The sequence below is a fragment of the Eurosta solidaginis genome, chromosome 5 (genome assembly GCF_040869045.1).
Source record: "Eurosta solidaginis isolate ZX-2024a chromosome 5, ASM4086904v1, whole genome shotgun sequence".
NCBI lineage: Eukaryota > Metazoa > Arthropoda > Insecta > Diptera > Tephritidae > Eurosta > Eurosta solidaginis.
In genome coordinates, this window is record NC_090323.1 from 32,688,426 (window position 1) to 32,707,635 (window position 19,210).

General features: G+C 36.3%; 1 protein-coding gene across 16 annotated transcripts in view; it reads right to left on the bottom strand.

Annotated features, from left to right (window-relative positions):
* The window catches only part of LOC137251744 (CUGBP Elav-like family member 4), a 922,306-nt gene that overhangs the window by 265,066 nt on the left and 638,030 nt on the right, over positions 1-19,210 (bottom strand). Inside the window, exon 6 of one of the 16 annotated variants that reach the window (XM_067786553.1) lies at positions 16,159-16,185. The exons of the other annotated variants lie outside the window; for them this stretch is intronic. Within the exon in view, the coding sequence (XP_067642654.1) occupies positions 16,174-16,185 (12 nt within the window). The 3' untranslated portion in view covers positions 16,159-16,173. Of the gene's footprint in view, positions 1-16,158; positions 16,186-19,210 lie in introns of those variants that run through there. 16 annotated transcript variants of the gene reach the window in all.

Sequence of the window (19,210 nt, forward strand, 5' to 3'; positions counted from 1 at the left end):
CGCCTACTTTATTGCCTTGTATTTGGAGTTATGGTTGGTTTTTTTTTCCTTTTGTAGACTTGGCCAACAAAATCTAATTTTGACAAATTCTCTCTTTCTTTTGTTGTGTTGCACATAAATCATTGTGTACATTGTTGCTAAATTAAGTGAAGTCGTGTTTGTAACGTTATTATTACTTGCCGCCGTTTTTTGTTGGTGCAGAATTGAAGACAAATTTCTTTTCTTATCCCTTTAGGCCACTTCCTTTTTTGACTTTATGAATAAAAATAAATGTAAGGCGCGATAACCTCCGAAGAGATCTAAGGCCGAGCTTCTCTTCCAATTTGCGTCGTGCTCTTCTCGATTTTTCCCTACAAATTGGCCGGACGGGACCTACATGTTTTATGCCGACTCCGAACGGCATCTGCAAGGCAGATGAGTTTTCACTGAGAGCTTTTCATGGCAGAAATACAATCGGAGCGCTTGCCAGACACTGCCGAGGGGTGACCCCGCTTAGAAAAATTTTCTTCTAATTGAAAAATCTTATTTCCAAAATTTTGATGTTGCTTTGCCCGGGAGTTGAACCCAGGGCATACGGTGTGATAGGCGGAGCACGCTACCATCACACCACGGAGGCCGCCATTATGGCTGTAGTGAAAATAAGCATTTTCATTGAAACTGTTGAAGAGAAACTTCTATGCTGTCCATGGTTATTATATTAGCTTCACTTCCAGTTTTGTATGTATGTAACTGTTTTATACCAAAAACTACACCTTTTCAAGTTTATGTTCAGAATTTCCAAATTACGTTCAGAAAATTACAATTAAAGTTCAGAAAATTAAAATGCATGATCAGAATTTTTAATTCAAGTTCAGAAAATTCCAATTCAATTTCACAACTTTCATTTCAAGTTCAGAAAATTACAATTAAAGTTGAGAAAATTGCTATTAAAGTTCAGAAAATTGCATTTCAAGTTCAGAAAATTACAATTAAAATTCAGAAAATTATAAGTAGGGTGTTATTTTTCAAAAGTTATTCCAAGCCATACTACGTAATGTAATACTTACATGTTATTAGCGGAAGTGTTGATGCTTCATTGACAATGGTGGCTTGGATAGACTGTACCCGAAGTTTTCTATAAGGCATGTACATCCCGTGCTAAGAACTCAAACGGAGGATAATTCGTTGCAAAAAGTGCATGAGGACGCCCCGGCCATGAAAGTACTTGGAAAGTAAGTGGACGGGGAGATCTCCACAGAATTGCGAGAGGCAGGTGGAGGAATACTTGATCTGTGCACACAGTACTTCTACGTTACTTGCGAGATTGTGGACGCTCCGTTGATTTCATCATCACAGCTATCATACTCAATGCAGATCAATGCTTGTGACCGTTACATATAATATTGCTGGATGTCCTTGTAACTGACCACTTATGAGAGGAGTAAAGCGAAGAGAGGAAACGGTTTTTCTTCGCTATCTCCATCATGTGAGCAAAATTATTTTAAGTGAGCTAAGAAGTCTAACGCTTCCTTAACAGACAGTAGGCCTTCATATCCTTGTATCAGATTATTAGCGCTTACATTTATCATCTTACATACTTTAATTGCCATTGCATGAAAGAAAGAAATTCTGGCAAAATTTCTGAACTTGAATTGTAATTTTCTGAACTTGAATCGCAATTTTCTGAACTTGAGTTAATATTTTCTGAACTTGAAATGTATTTTTCTGAACTTCATTTCTGAAATTGAATTGGAAATTCTGAACTTGAGTTGCAATTTTCTGAGCTTGAACTATAATTTTCTGAATTTAAACTGGAAATGGTGTAGTCAAAATGTTACGTATACGTCACCACATTTTCAGGCGTGGTATGGATATATTTGGATGTGTGTAACGTGCTTATTTCGATCACTGCAAGTTTTCACTCATTTTATCCAGGCTTTAGAAGGCCGATCTTAAGGTTTATTTATTTTGGCTCAATGGTATTAATCACAAGCTCTTATATTAGATTGTACCAATGAGTTTAAGCCCGCCGCTAAAAGTTAAAGAAATGGGAAGCTGCATTGTATGAAGCCTCATGTTGTTGCGAATGGTCTCTCCTAGCTGATATGGTTGCATAACGTGTTTGTCGAATTAAATTCAGACTACCGCAGTACACTAGCATCGATGGCGTACATATTTCAAAGAAGACTGCAGTAATTTGTCTCGGTACTGAAAATATCCGTATTCAGCTAGATCTTCGGTCAATATTCCAATTAAGGAGACTTGTCCGCTTAATTTCCAGCCTCAAGACGGGCAATTTAAACAGCTATCCTTTTTAGATATTCTTGTCACATGAGCGGGCCATTATGGACAGTTTCATATTTTGGGGACTGCACAGCATCACCTTATCATACTAGTTGTTTATCTGGGCTAATTGGAATCGTTTTGTTCAGGCCACCAAGCTAAATTCTATGTTTCGTGTCTTCGCGGACGACCCGCCCAATCTTGAACTCATTTGGGCATATCGCCAGACAGAGCGCGCTATCACCATTTTACCCAAATATTTTTTTATAAAAAGTATTTGGATGCTATAGCAAATGAGGTCATGCAATCAGTCATAGCCCTCGATCCTGCGCTTAACTGGCACTTTGATAACCGCGATCTATTGCATCCCTTGTACAGGCAACCTCCGTCTGGAATAGGCTTCAATGATCGGACAGACTTAAAAAGAATGCTAAAGTGCCCTAATTCACAAGATTATAACCCGCGTTCCGAAGCCGTATTGCCTGCATGCGTTTGTTGCCAGTAAAGGTATCGTACGAAGTGCTCCACCTATTGCAGTCATCGCCAACCGAGGCACTGCTTCCATCCTTTTGGCCGTGGAAGAAATGCCTAGTGTTCCCCACCAGACCGGGACGTCATAGAAGAGAATGTGTTTAACCATTTCGTCATATAGACAATGTACCAACCTTGGAAAGAACCGCCAACATTTGCCAATTACCTTCGACAGCAGTACGAACATAAGTTTTATGAAACTTCTCTTCCACAATATGTTCAGATTATTCCCACTAGCAAACAGTGGAAGGTCATCGGCATAATCCACTACTTTTCGGTACCTCCAGGTCCAGAAACAAGGCTCTCATAACCACGAGTTGGTATAGAACCCTCTTAATGGCCGCTGGTAGGATGTTGTTGAACGCTCTTCCTAGCAGTGCGTTCAAGCGCAGCGTTTCATTGAGCCCCTTTTTTCAATGCTAGATAGGTATGAAATGATAACTGTGAGAAATAGAAGTTTTATAACTGCCCAAGAAAGAGCCTGTTTGTTCATATTACTTATCCCTGGTAAATTTTTTTGTAATCATGCGCGAAGGCGCGCAGAATATTTTTCATAAATATGCTTTTTTCAGCAAAAGCAATAAATTGTATTTTTTCACTTCGCGTTTGTTACGATCTTAACTTTATTGCTTTGAAGATTTTTTTTTTTTGGATTTGCCTTAAAAACGAAAAACCTTTTTCTTGGGTGAGCAGCTTTATTTCCTTTTTCAAATATATATGTTTTTTTCAATGCTATTAAATTTTTGAACGCTCACTTTTCCTTCTTTTCCCCTCCAGTCGTACCCTCAAGTATCCATAATGACATACCCAAATATTTCCGTTAGTCATTATCGTCAAAGTCATTATTTTTACCGCTGTCGCCGTTGTCAACATGAAAATTGAAATCAACATTGAAGTCGCCTCCTCAAATGCAGGCGCCCAATTTCAACTTGTCCCTACTTATGGCTTGTTGTTTTTGTTGTTGACACTAGCTGGGTGGTATGCTAAGCACATCTATTCAAGCATTTGACATAAATACAATTATAGATTTTCGTTACATGCCGAAAATAAAGATGAAGATAATAAAATTGACATCAAATGATGGCAAATCAAGGGAAGGACAATAAAGGACATCTCCATCTTTGCGTTGTATGCGAAGTGAGAGAAGAGCCGCATGCAAGTGAAATAAAGTTATGTTAAGAGAAAAGACAAGAAATTAAGTTGACGCTTTTATTGCTGATGGTTGACAATAGTTTTGTTGTTGTAGCAAAAACTATGCACGATTGCGCAGCATTGCAACGGAAATGGTGCCATTAAGAAGTACGAAAAAGGGCTTTGCTAGTCCGGGTGTGCGGGTGTGGCGTTGACGGAGTATAGAGTTTGTGTAAAAGTAGTAGAGATTCAGCACAAAACTTTTAACTGAGTTGAAGAAATTTGAAAAAAAAAAAAAATCAAAAGGAGAAAAACTAAGAACGAGTAAGAAAATTTTTTAAAGCGCCTTAAAGTATGCAGCAATTGAGACCATTATCCGTACAATAGCGCCGGACTTTTACTGCGCTACGTGAATCGCTTCATAACAAGAAAATTTGTATTATTATTTGAACATTTTTTTTTTTTGGGTTTTTGCTTTTGTTGTAATAATCATATCGATTAAAAAATGCTATAAAAGAAAATACGAATTCGAAAAGCAATAAGAAAACATTTGAAATGCCATACCGGAATTCGTTAATAAAATTTTATTGAACTTGTAGACAAGCGAAAATATTGTTGGCGCAAACATCGTCGGCAAACGAAGGTGACACAACAACAAAGCACATAAAAAAAAAACAAATAGAAAAAGCGTAGCATACTTATCGGCGCGCAAGCGACATTATTGAAAGATCAAGAAAAAATTTACAAAAAAAAAAACGCAAAAATGCTAAAATTGGAAAACCTTGTTTGTTGAAAAGCTGCTAAGTAAACAGAAAAACTTTTTTTGCGCTGCACACGAAGAAAACGAAAATGTGATTGGAGGAAATATGCGCGACACCCTAAAGGTATGCTAAGAATTTGCAGGTTTCTAGTTTCTTTACTTTTTTAGCCGCATATTGAACGCGCAGCGTTTGGCCATTGTGCATGGCGTTGATAAAAATTCTAAAAAAAAAAAAAAATATTTCAACAAAAGCAAAAAGGGAATTGGAATAAATAATTATAAAAAAATTCACGAAAAACGTTGAGTGAATTGTAAGCGCTGTTGGCAACAAGCGTACGCAAAAAAATCGGTAAATTTGATAGGTGGAGGTGGGCGTTGTACACATTTTTACAAACGTAGAATGAAATACGATGAGTATCTCCCATGCATAGTTAGTCTATTGACACTGTGCCACAGTAGTGCGAGTCTTCTTCTTGTGATCATTGTCATCATTGGCACGTAACGATGACACGAACATGCGACGTTATGCGCAGTGGGAATGCGGTGTGTGATTGAATGACAGCTTGTGTTGTGGGGGAGTTTTATGACAATTGGAACTACTATAGAAGATTTGATGAAAAAAGCAACACACAAAAAAAAAAATGTCTTGCGCAGACAATTGAATGCCATTTCTTTAATGGTGTCAAAAAGTGCTGAATATTGTTAAAAGTTTCACTTGTTAGCGTTAAAGTGTTACAGTTGCTAAAGAAAATGTATTATGCGAATGAGGTTATTCATCTCCACGTATATGCATTTCGGAGTAGCATTACTGGAAGAAATTTAATTTAATTAAATGTGTGAAGGTTACTTTCTGATGCATTTTACAGAATTTATTTGCCAGCTAAACGCAAATTTCGTTTCTTAAAACAAAAAAATAAAAATTCAAAAAAAAAAAATTTAAATTTCTTCCAAAAAAACAAAACACACTTGATCTGCCCCAAAAATTACTAACCTTTAATATGAAAATTTTCTTTCTGTTTATGGTCCATCTGAGAAATAAGCAGCGGGATTTTTGGGGTTTATGTTTGTTACCTCTACCAAAACTCTACAAAAACTGCTCACGAATCACATAAAACTGCGAGAAGAACAAAGAACTGAAATGCAAGCGAGAGATGAAAAGGGCGAATAATAGACAGAAGGTGTAACTGAGGGAACATTTTAAAAGTGATCTTTACGATTTATATAGTTATGACCATGAACAAGGCACACCAGTCGCTTTTTCGCTGTGATATATCTGACCCCAATTGGTAATGCCAAGGAAATTAAAATAGTGTTACATCTGGTCCTTCCAGCGGAGTGTGGGCTGCCTTCTTGCACTGCTTCTGTAGGCGGGTTGCAACAAAAATACTTTCTTAGCTGCAGCATCATATTTTACTAGCATAATGTGACCTAGTTCAGCGTAGCCTCTATATTTAAATTCGCTGAACAGAGCTAGGTAAGTTGATAACATTTGGTCACGATCACATTTGGAAAAGTGTTCGTTGTACTATGAAGTAGCCTTCCGTGTGATATGCTTAGTTGTACATCTTAATCAAATTGTTTATATTTCCAATATATGACAACTTGGTAGAAACATCACCAGTTTATATATCTTAAAAGATAAGTTTATTAATCCGTATTTAATGAGATAACTCCACATAGAAAGCAGCGATCTGAAAATGGCATTCAAAAAAGGGGCGTTGAAATTTGCAAAAAATTGTGAAAATGCATACAATTTTTATTTATGTACCTATGAATAGGAATGAGCCAGGCCCATGAAATATTTGTTATTTGCAATCAGATTTTAAAATTTTTAATTTCGTTGTGCAGACATAATCTATCCGCGTGTTTGTTCGCTTTGAACCAAACGTTCTGACAAGCATTCAGCCGAAATATTCCACTTTTTCACGTATATAGCCTTAGAGTAAGTGCAAATGGTGAAGATGATAGCATTTGTTAGCACAATTTCCTGTGTATGTGATTATGTAGGTATGGATTTTCATTGCATTTTATTGTGATTACGGGGTGATTTCGAGTTTAATGCTGATTTGTAAAGACAAATTTAAATATACGTACTCCTATAACATACTATTTTTTTTAGAAATGAGCGAGGTACCAATCAGTTCTAAGCATTTTACTAGTGTGTGACTGCGTTAATTGGTATCTTCTGTAAGGAGCTTGAGACTTGTTTTCGGTTAGTGGACTAGAAACTGAGAATGAGAAAGTGAGATATATGCAGAGAAAGAGACAGTAGGAGATAAAAGAACCCATCTGGAGAAAGAGATGCAGAAAAGGAGAAAGAGAGAGAGGAAATATATCTAAGGAAAGGGAGAAGGGTGAGTGGGGTGTAAGAGATAACGTAGTTTTAAAGGGTATGCAGATAAGCAAAAGTTAGGATAGAACAACGTTGGCGGGGTCTGTTAGTATCTATTAAATTATGTATTTAGAAATATATAATTTTTGTAAGTTGTACTTAGTGATTACACTAAATTTCTAACATGCTCTGTTTGATATGCCAATAGTTTGATCATTGATGTCCCAGCATTAACTTTCTGGACCACCTTAATAAACTTTCACATTTTTCATAGCGTAAAATCCGCAAAATCGCAGCACGTGCATAAACACATAAATGGCTGATAGCGTCACAACTCCCTAATGTAGACTACCTACATATCTCTCAAGATTTGATTTCATGGTGACTTTTGGTAAGTAGAAAAAATAAGCAAATTTCTTTGAAAGAAAAGTAAATGGAGGTGCAGCTCCCTAGCCGCATGCGGTGAGATATCACATTAGCGTGCAACAGCGAAGACAATGCGCATGGCAAATTGACAATAACAACTTTTTATGCTTCACGGTTTGCGTGTGTGTGTGTATAAATATATTTTTGTTTGTGATTGTTGCTTTCGCACTGTTGTTTTTCGACGCTAAAGTTTGTAATGTTTTCTACGTACAACCAAATAACAAAAAAAAAATAATAATAATAAAAAAAGGAAATATTGAGAATACACATGAGATGCTGCAGGCACTAAAAGCTATAGCACTTTTGCTTTGGCACTTTTATGTTTTGCTATATCTTATTTGTTAGTAAAAAGAAAATTTGTAAGAAAAAAAAAAAAAAAAAACAAACAACAAACTAACAGCTCTGGCTTTGGTACTAAAGACAAACGACATTTTTTGTAGCATACTTTAAGGCTAAATAGCTAAAGTCGCTTGGTTTTAGTGCAGTCAAGTTGTTTGCGCTAAAAAGGTATTCGGGTGGCAAATGAAAAATAAGAAAAAACATAGAAGAAGTAAAAAAGGCAAGCAGCTAAGACGAGTCTGAGCAGGTAAATAAGGCGCGCTAAATAGAATATATATGAGCTGAGTTTGAGCGGATGAGTCTAGAATGAATACGAATGAAGTATGTAGCTTGGTATAGTTTGCTTTTTTATTTTTTATACTATATTTTTTATTTGCCACAATTTTTGTTGTTAGTTTGCTGCAAATGTGAGCTTGGCGTCAGTGATTTTTGTTTCGAGTGGTAATAAAAAGGTGAAACGCCTGAAAATAGGCACTTAGTTTGATGTTTATTAGTCGCTTTGCTGGAATGTGCAAATGGATTCTAAAGAAGTGATTCGTTGGAACGTGAGGTGTTAATTTTATGTAGAAAAGGAGTGTTTGCATATATTTTCGTAAGCAGAAGACATGGGGAGTTTTATAAACAAAAAGGCAAACAAACTTAGAAAGTAAAATGTTTTTATTTATAAATATTTACTTAAAATATCTGTAAACACTTCCACCCACGACCAGCACATTGCAAGAATACTACGTTCAAAATAAAATACTTTTTCCGTTGAAAGACTTTTTTTAAATAACTTTATTTAAATTCATTTCTTCCACGCCAACTCTATTTAACTAAAAATTTCACTCGCTTTTACAAAATATGTATTCATAAGTAGCGTAGATAGCAAGACGTTGCAATGCGTTGCATTCATTTTAAATTAAATAAATTTTTTTTTTTTGCATTGCTCCCTTAATTCGTATTTACACTCAGTAGAACGTGCTCATACATACTAAGCAGTTTATTAACAACTTCTCCCGTAAATTCATTTGGCTTAGTGAGTTGCCAAAATTGACAGACATTTTGGCATTGCAACTTTTATTGAGGGAATTTCGTATGCAGGCACAAGGTTCAAGATTTTGCTTACAATTGAATTGTGCATGCGATAAAAGGGCACTGTCAGAAGAATTTTGCGATAATTTTTATAATTATTAAAAAAAAAAAAATTAAATCATGCAGAGTTGTGATTTTGAATGGTATACAATTTCTTGGTAGTTTACGAAAATATAGCGAATGTTGTTGTTGTTGTTGTAGCAGTGCAAAATATAGCTGATCAGTTGTACTCTTTCGTCTGACTTGAGAACGCCACTTCTTTTGCTTTGAGTGATAGCACAAGGCGACCAATTTTAGACCCTAAAATGAGCTTTAACTCAAATAAAGGCCCTCGATGCGTTAAATATGACTCCGGTGTCAGAGCTCAGGTTTCCGGAATATTTGTACCTGAAGGTGCTAAAAATAAGTTTATCGCAATACCCGCTATTTTTTCTCGGAACATTTAAAAACAGCTCGTAAAGCTTTAAAGCCCAAATTTTTCCTTGAAAGCGCAGTTTTAAATTTTGGAAGGCTCACTTCGCGATATTTTCTCCACAAAAAAAAATTATTCCAAAATTTGAAATCTACTTTTAGGCACGTTAGTATTATAAAAACCGCATGTAGCCGGGTTCAGCAAGTCTCCGTATCCGAAATAAAAGTTTATTAAATTAATAACACAAAAAATGTAAGTTCAATGGAACTATATTGACTAATCCATCTTATACACAACTCCAAACGCAAAATATGAAAATCTTCCTAAAAGTATGCAAAACTTATTGCTTTTGTACGCAGCAATCTCAGAACAAGACCATATATACCGAGAAAGTAAAAAATGTGTGAACGCAGCAAAAGCAGTCTCTATTTATAGTACTTACGCTTGTAATACGTTTTGAGACCAACGGAGAAAACAAAATTTAAGCAGCCGGGCGAGAACCCCTAGAGTCTAGACCTATACCGAATTCCCTTTTGGATCAGTTTGGGCTTAGTGACATGATGCTCTCCTTTGCTATCCACACATATGCATGATTTTGATGGTCCATTTTCGTTGAACACCTCACCTTAAAGTGTTTTATATAGATTAGTGAGAGCTAGAGGAAGTCTGTTGTTCGCATCTATGCCGGGCAGCTTGTTTAGTATAACAATACTCTCTAGCACTCCAGCATTTTGTAAGTTTTAGTCTAGCAAAGCAATGCCAGCCTTCTCTATTCCAGTTAATATATTTTCCAGCTTAACCTGTTCTCTATTTCAAAATGAAGGAAGTCAGAATCGATGTCTTACAGAGTACGTGAGCTCCAACGGCGATATTATAAAAAATTCTAAAAATTATACATGAAGAACCAGTTAGTTAGCTAAGAAGGCTCTGGTTAAAAATGTCAATTAACAAGTGACATGACGCTCCAAGCTCGCTTGTTGAAGCGTAATTAGCTTGCTGAATATGGAAGAGCTGATTATATTTTATCAATGAGTCTTCAAGCCTGATTAATTTTCTATCGGACAGACATTTCCGATACGCGAATCAGGTACGGTGTCGAAAAACTGCTAAGAGATCACACGAGGATAGGCTTCTTCATCCTTTTCTGTAATTTGTAGGTCCTTTTTTGAATTTTTTCACTAAAGTATAGTGTTTTAGTGCTACCTAGCAATACTAGCTTAGTATATAAAATGTAAATGTTAAAAAAAGCAAGTAAAGAAGTCTAAGTTCGGGTGAAACCGAACATTACATACCCAGCGGTACACTTGAAATGCTGTTGTTGTTTGCTTTGTGTGCTTAATAGTGTTACAAGGCTGCGCAATAATACATACAAATATGGTTCAATTCCGAAATAATTTTTCTTCGAGTTATAGCTCCCGAAACATAGAAAATTGCTTAGTCATAAAACGGGCGGTGCCACACCAATTTTTTTTAATTTGAAAATTTTCCTATTTATTGCAATAAATCCGCTTGGGAAATGAAATACCATTGATATAAAGCTTTTTTTGCAGAGATGTAGCTTATCTTATTCGTCCACGACCCTTTTACAAATTTTTTATATAAAAGTGAGCGTGGTCCTTGACCGATTTCGTTAAGTTTTCTTCAAAGCTTTCCTTATAGTAAAGGCAACCTCTCTGCCGAATTTTGTTACGATAGGTTTAACGATTTTTGATTTATGATTAATAATATTTGTAAAATTGCTTTTATCACAAGAGGGCGGTACCACGCCCATTTAAATAAAATTATTCAAATTTTTCTCAGGAGTCTCAGTATCAGTCCACACGACAAATTTCAATATTCTAGGTATATTATTTACTAAATAATCAGGTTTTGTGTGTTTTCCAAAATGTTTTATATATAAAAAGTGGGTGCGGTTATCATCCGAATTCGTTCCCTTTCAATACCAATCTATTCTGTGTACAGGTAAGCTCGCGTACCAAATTTGGTGAAAATATCTCTATATTTAGTGAAGTTATCGTGTTAACGGGCACACGGGCGGACGGACAGACGAACGGACGGACATGTCTTAATCAAATTTTTTTTCGACACTGATGATTTTGATATATGGAAGTCTATATCTATCTCGATTCCTTTATACCTGTAAAAATAACCGTTATCCAATCAAAGTTAAAATACCTTTGTACAAATACAGCAGGGTATAAAAAGGACAAGCCAAATTTGACTCAAGCACTCGAGTCCAAGCAAATTCTCTCATCCTATACAGAAGACCCAACACTACGAAAATTTTTTTCTTGCATATAATCACGTTATTTAATAACCTTATTTGTGTATACATTACTTTTATGCTGGGTTCTATAACATTGTCACTCAATTCACAACAAATGTTGTACTTAAATATATACAGTGTTGCCATTGTTGGAAATGTGGGGCATATGTGTTTCCTTGCTTTGATATTGACTTTTTATTGCTTGTACTTAATTTAGTTTCTCATTACATTTTATACTTGCAAGACAACGCTGCCGCCACTGCAACTATTTGTTGCTGTTGTTCTTGTAGCTATACGGTTTTTGTCATTTTAATGACTTGCACAAATGTTATCGTCTTGTGCATGCACTTTAACAGCTGACTACTATTACTACCATTACTATTTTAAACACCCCTACTATTACGTATATAACTTTTACAACAAACTACCGCTCGCACTCATTTTACGTTGCAACTGTTATCTACAGTTTGTCACTTGTTTTGTAGTACCGGAAGTTTTCCACTTTTAACTGCAATGACTTTTTTATGAGTTGCACGAATGAGCCATTCGTGTACGCAAACGCACTCACGCACAAATACTTGCATGTGCAAAATACTCGCTTACTATAGACAGACAGAAAAAACAGAAATTTATTTCCCTTAAGTTCTAGTAAAGCGCGTACTATTTCGCTGTCGTTGTTGCATTTGTACGTGCCACAAACGTTCGTTCTTATAAAATCTTGATGGAATTAATTTTTTTGTTGTATTTTGGACGTAGAGTATGTTTTACTTGGGATGCCTACGTAAGAAACTACAAAGCAATTACTATCCTAAAAACAATGTTGTTAGCAAATTTCATAAGAATTGGCCGAGTTTTGATCGACTTAAGGCATTTCAATACAGAGAATCGCACTTGTTCTGAACTTGGAACATTGGGAGAAGGTAATAGTCGCAATGCTTTCAACTGACACTGTACAAGAATATCTAAAGAAATAGCAATTGCCCCGCTTTGCAGACCTTTTGCACTCGTTCTTAACTGTTTCAGTCGGAGGTGGTTCTGAAATAACCGCCGCCTTTGATTGATTGTTTTGAAAACCATTGCTCAGACTTAAGCACCCTTGGTACACAAATGGCTGCCAATGGACACGCGTTTAATAAACCAAGTTAAACATGTAGTGTGAACCTGTAATTTTACGTGATTGTTACTCATATTCGCTACAGAGAAGCTGGATACCATGTACCTTTGAAATTTTGTTGAAATCAAACCTTTAGAAAACTCTTTTTAAAAAAGTGGGCGTGGTCAACAACCGGGTTTGCTCATATCTGTTTATACTACCAAGAATAATAATTCTACCAAGTTGCAAAATGATATCAACGGTTTTTTATTTACGGCTATTAAAACTATTGAATTTTCTTATACTAGATGTGGGCAGTATCACGCCCATTTCCCAAAGTTTTAACAAATTTCTATTTTGCGTCAAACCACTCATCAATTTTCATCAATTTATTGAATTTTGGCAATGAGTTATCGCATTTTACCAATTTTTCGAAATTTTTGTTGTCGCATTTTTTAAATGCCAATATATTATGGGTTCGTGTCACCGGACCGACGGGCGTGGCTCAATCAACATATTTTTTTTTACCTTGTCAACCATTAGCGGTAGAAAATAAAGGTTAACAACAAACCTCACCACTGTAAAGCGAGTGCAATATACTTTTTCTACTTTCAACTCATTTAGATCAACTCATTTAGACCGAATGGGGTCTATCCATGCCTGCTGCTTAGCTGCATTCCAAACAGGTGAACAGAGGTTAAGGTAGTATTCATGGCAAATACAGGGAAATCCGAGCGGCTGCCCTCATTGTATCGATCAATAACCCTCACTTCGGTTCACTTTAAGGGTACGGAGATTATCTTGGATCAGTACATTATGATGGTTAACTTAAAGGGGCTTCAACTGTGCGAAAATCGATTTGCTTTTGAGCCAAGAAAATCAACGGAAACCCCCACCATTGCATCACGGAAAAAATGAAGAAACTTTCATAATTTAAAATTATAACCCTCTGCGGCATCTCAGAGGCTTTTGATAACACGACACATCAAGCTATCGGACAAGGCCTGGATGCAAATGATATAAGCCCAATGATCACTCGCGCGGCGTTATCTTAGTTGAAAAGAGGAAAAATTAACTGGAGGTAGGAGGTGGAACTTTGGCAAATGTGGCCACTAGCAGACGCCTTTGAGGGGTTGTACTTTCTCCTCTCCAATTGACCCTATAAACTGTGTATACCTGCCTAACTGTCTAACCTTACAAAATTTTCATGGTGCCTTTTACCCGGAGAAGAAAACAATCCATGCCAGAACCATCCGTGGGTGGCGCTGGCCAGAACTGTCAGTTGGAATGCTTATCTTAATTCTATCAAAAACAATGCAGCACGATTTTTTTTCGCCTGCATTCGAGACTATGACAAAACATGGGGGCTATATTATAAAGAAAGTACTAGAAAGTTAATGCTTTTGTGAGGCCAATTGTCACCTATGCTATTTTTTAAATAAATACTTGGCGCAATTGGCGGCCAGCGTGGTGTGATGGTAGCGTGCTCCGCCTACCACACCGTATGCCCTGGGTTCACACCCCGGGCAAAGCAACATCAAAATTTTAGAAATAAGGTTTTTCAATTAGAAGAAGAATTAGAAGAATTTTTCTAAGAGGGGTCGCCCCTCGGAAGGTTTTGGCAAGCGCTCCGGGTGTATTTCTGCCATGAAAAGCTCTCAGTGAAAACTCATCTGCCTTGCAGATGCCGTTCGGAGTCGGCATAAAATAACGTCCGGCCAATTTGCAGGGAAAATCAAGAGGAGCACGATGCAAATTGGAAGAGAAGCTCGGCCTTAGATCTATTCGGAGGTTACCGCGCCTTAAATTTATTTTTTTGTATACTTGGCGCAATTTACTTCCAAGGAGATTTGGGTCGAATTTTTTTCCAATTGTCATCGTTATTCTATTTAATTTTTCCTACGAATTGGCATGTCCTACATGCTTTATGTCGATCCCGGATGGCATCTGCAAGGTAGATGAATCACTCAGAAATTTTCATGGACAATATACCCTCAGAGTACTTGCCAAACCACTACCGAGAGACGATCCGGCATAGAAAAATATTTCTAATTGGAAAAACCTTTTTCTAAATTTTGAATGTTGGTTTGCCCTGGACTTGAACTCAGGATCATTAGTGTGCTAGGCGGCGCAGTAGCGCACACCACGGCGGTCAAAACATATAATCCATAAAACGATAGAAATACCGATAAATATAGAATAAATTTGGCAAAAGCTACCAATGAGATCGCATCGCTTGCCACCTATCTTTACGAGGGCCTACGGAGCATGAATGTCACATGCGCAGCATCTTGTTGACCACTATCACTCGCTTTTGTCCTTTGAACGTCCGCTGACGATTTATTCCTAGTCAAATACGAGAACTATAAGCATACAGCTCAGAAAGTTTTCAAAGGGTTGATTGCGCAATACAAAGCTCTATAGCTTCAGAATTTCCGCAACCGAATTGTCAACCTCACTTATGCAAGGGGAATCCTGTTACAAATATTGATAAATACACGTATTTAGCAGGCAAGACTCTGGCGACCCCAAGTTCTTTATAAAATTTGGAAGTGAAGAGGGGAGGGTGAAAATTTAACATACGATTCAAAAGGCACCCAAAGTAACAGGGGTCATAATTATAAGTTGACTGCCAATTTTATTATAGTACCCGGCAGTTATTGTGAGCAGCGTACGGGGAGCCATATCCTTATATCAGGAACTAGCCGAATAACATGATCTATTCTTCGTCAAAAAAGCACGTCTTCTACGTTTAAGTTTAGCAGCCTTGTCTGCAATTCAGCACGCAAAACATTCTTCATGAAACTAACTACAAGAGCTTGTACCTTTTTTTAGATTTCCGCTTTGCCACTTGGATTTTTATGCATTACTATTACAACATGCGTGCCTTTTCATTCCTCCTTTTAAACCACATACACATACGCACACATACTAAATAAAATCATACAATACAGTACAGTCACTCCACAGCGTACTTCATTGCAATTGTCTTCAGGAAATGTGAGAATTGAGTCGTTTCACATGCGCTTTTACAACATTTTTCCAATGCGTCTGTCATTTATAATGCAGTTTCGCGTAAGTTTTATGATTCTCCTTTTATTAACCTTTTCTTTTTTTTTGAGTTTTGTGTAACATTTACGACTTCAGTTTATATGTGGGTGCTAGATGTTGTATGTCCTTTTAGTTTTATGGCAGTGAGTTGATCGTAAAAAAATGCGCCAAGTCTGTATTTAAAATGAACTTTACACTCACTTTGAGTTATTGCTTACGGAAACTGCCCTAAAAATGCAATAGCATAAGCATTCTATTTTACCTAAGTTTGTAGGATGTTTTTTTGTTATTGTAGAAATGGGGAGGCGTTATATCCAATGCTATTAAAAGTGTTTATTAAGAATAACTTGAAAAAGTTCTTTACTTCAAATTGAAGGATTAAAGTATTTAGAACCCGAAGTTCTTTAAGCTCAATTTTTATCAATATTTTCCTATTTTTAATTTCGTTAAATATAATTTCAACTTACTTTCTTTGTTAGCTTCTCCAAATGTCTCATTAAAAACTTACCTAAAATGAGAAAAGAAAATAATTATAGTTGATAAAATTTATATGTATGTAAACAAATGTGCTTAACTATAAGTTAAAGTAAGTGCGAATTGAACGTGATGCCTAACGAAAATATTTTCAGGTTTTGCAAGATGTGAGTTGCATCATAAAGGCGCCTAATAGTAGGCACCATTCTAATACCAATACGATGGCAGAAATATGAAAAATTCACACAAAAAATAAAAAGTATATACGTACTTATTAAAGTTTTCGCCTACTCTGATGCTAGACATTTAAGGCTGGGCAAAGCCAATAAAAACAGACATTGCCTCTGAAGGTCAGACATCTTCTCTGAGTATAGCTTTAGGCGCCATCTATTTCACAGTCTCCCAAAGAAGATAAATTAGACAAGGTCTGCTTGCATAACACCCTGCAAATGCAACTGGGAAATAGGCTTATTTTTGCTGCAGCTCTATAGAGTGTAACTTTAGGTCAGTGTTTAGAAGCTTGAACCATTCAAAAGCCTCAGTAGGGTTCCTGATGATGAAGAACAAAAAGCAGAAAGGGGGAAAGCTTCGAGAAGCTGTAGACTGGTACAAAGAATTGAATGAATTGAATATTTATTGAATACAACATATATATAAGATCGACAAGTTTTTAAATATAACCCGCGAAGCTACAGTGCTTGTCTGCAGGTTTATATTATAGATTTTATGATTAAAACTAACAATTGCATAATATACAATGTGCACAAATGACATAACAAAATTACAAAAACATTTTTATTTTGTGTATTTTTACAATAAGTTCAATTATGGATAGCGTTACACTCTGATTTACTAAAAAAGCAACTGAATTAAAATAAGGTACGGTTTACAGTAATTGTGCAAGTTTTGCGGTTTGAGAATTCATTTACAATAAACTTTTAATATGATTTTTAATAAAATTTTTTCTTTTGACTGTGTTCGGTAGATTTGTAAGCTCTTTTGGTAGTTCATTGAAAAATGATGGAAGCAGTACAGATAGGGTGTTTTTACCATAATTATTTGAACACTTAGGCACTACGAGGCGATTTTCTAACCGCCTCTCGCGTTCCATGATCGTAGGAGATAGGAATTTTGAATGTGCATTCATCGTAAAACTCGTTGAGTATCGTTAATTTAAAAATGGACTTTACGTCTAGTAATTTTAAGGCTGTATTTATTTCAAGATTTGGGGTATATATATTTTTCTTCTTGGCAAGTATTTTCAAATTATAATATTGACTTTGTTGAAGTATCCTACAATATGTTGACGATCCCCAAGCGGCGATTCCGTGTCTTAAGTAAGACTCCGACAGGGCTAAATATGCCTGGAGCAACACGTCGTAACTCGTACAGAAACTTAGATGGCTTAAGACGTACGACGTCGACCTTAGTTTTCTTTGGAGATGGGAAATGTGTGCATTCCACTTAAAATTTTCATCGAGAATAACACCGAGGTATTTGTATGATGGAACGGTTTCTATATTCTCGTTGCAGTTACAGGATGTCTGATTTTTATGTAAGCAATCATGGTTATGGAATATTAGCCGAATTGTTGATTGGGAAATATGCGGGGGTCTTATGTGCATTAGTTTGGTTTTCGTTACGTTTATTGCCAGACCACTATCGTGCGCCCATTTGGTTACTACATCTAACTTTCTCTGCAGGATGCTTATTGCAGTACAGAGATCCCTGTGTGGCACTACTATAGCTGTGTCATCTGCGTATGCAAAGGCTTCGCAGTTGTTGAGTGCTCTAAGCATGCTATTTGCGTATATTATATACAGAATCGGCCCTAGTTTAGAACCCTGCGGGACTCCGCACGACAAACTTATTTGGTTACTGTATTCATTTTGTATTTTTACACTGTAACTTCGCAATTCTAGGTAGCTTGAAAACGATTTAAGACAATCCCCCCTTATCCCGGCGTTATATAGCGCCTCGAGCAATTTTTCATGTGATAAGGTGTCAAATGCTTTGCTGAAATCTATAAATAGGGCAAGGACGTGATGATTTTTTCCCAAGTTTTCATTGATTTTGGACGAGAATTTACCCAGCAGCTGGTTTATGTTTTTGTTTTTTTGGAAACCGTACTGTCTGGAGTCGATAACTTTATATTTTTCTATAAACTCTATCAACCTATTGACAATAACTTCTTCCATTATTTTCTCAATAACCGGTAATATAGCTATTAGTCGGTAGTTACATATATCAGATTTCACTCCGGCTTTATATATAGGTTTTACCACAGATATCTTTAGAGCTACGGGGACTTCGCATTGGGTTATGCTAAGGTTAATTAGTTTCACTATTATCGGGACTAGAATATGTGATAATTTTTTTATATCTTTTGGTCGAATACCGTCATATCCTGGGCCCTTCCTTTCATCGAGTGTTTTTACAATTGCCAATATCTCGGTATCAGTAATTTCTTTTATAAATATGGAGTTGGGTATCGGACATTGTGGCGCGTTCAAAGACCTGATATCACAGTGATGAATTACCCTTTTTACGCCCTCAGAAAATGTTGTTGCAAAATTATCACAGATAGTTTTTGTGCTAATATTTTTGAAGTTCTTTAAAACGTGCTCATCTGGGCTTACGCTCTTTCGACCAACAATCTCATTAACGAGTTGCCAGGTTTTTCTTTTATCGTGTTTGTACTCAAAAAATTTATTTTGATAGTAACTATTCCGAGTTCTTTGTATTTCTTTATTGACGTAGTTTCTAAATTTTTTATAGTCTACTTCTACTTTTTTATCCCATGGCTTTGCTTTCCACTTTCTATATAAATTATCCCTGCTTTTACACAAAGTTTTTAGGTCATTTGTCATCCAAACATTCGTCTTTCTCGGTGCCGTGATCGTTTTGCTAACATAGGAGTTCTCATAGGTACGTCTAAAATTACAGTGTATCTTATCACACATCTCGTTTGCGCTATTTGACCCAAAAGTATCATCCCAGTCCATCTTCATTATCTCTTCATAAAATTTTTTGTTATCAATAACATTAATAGCTTGTGG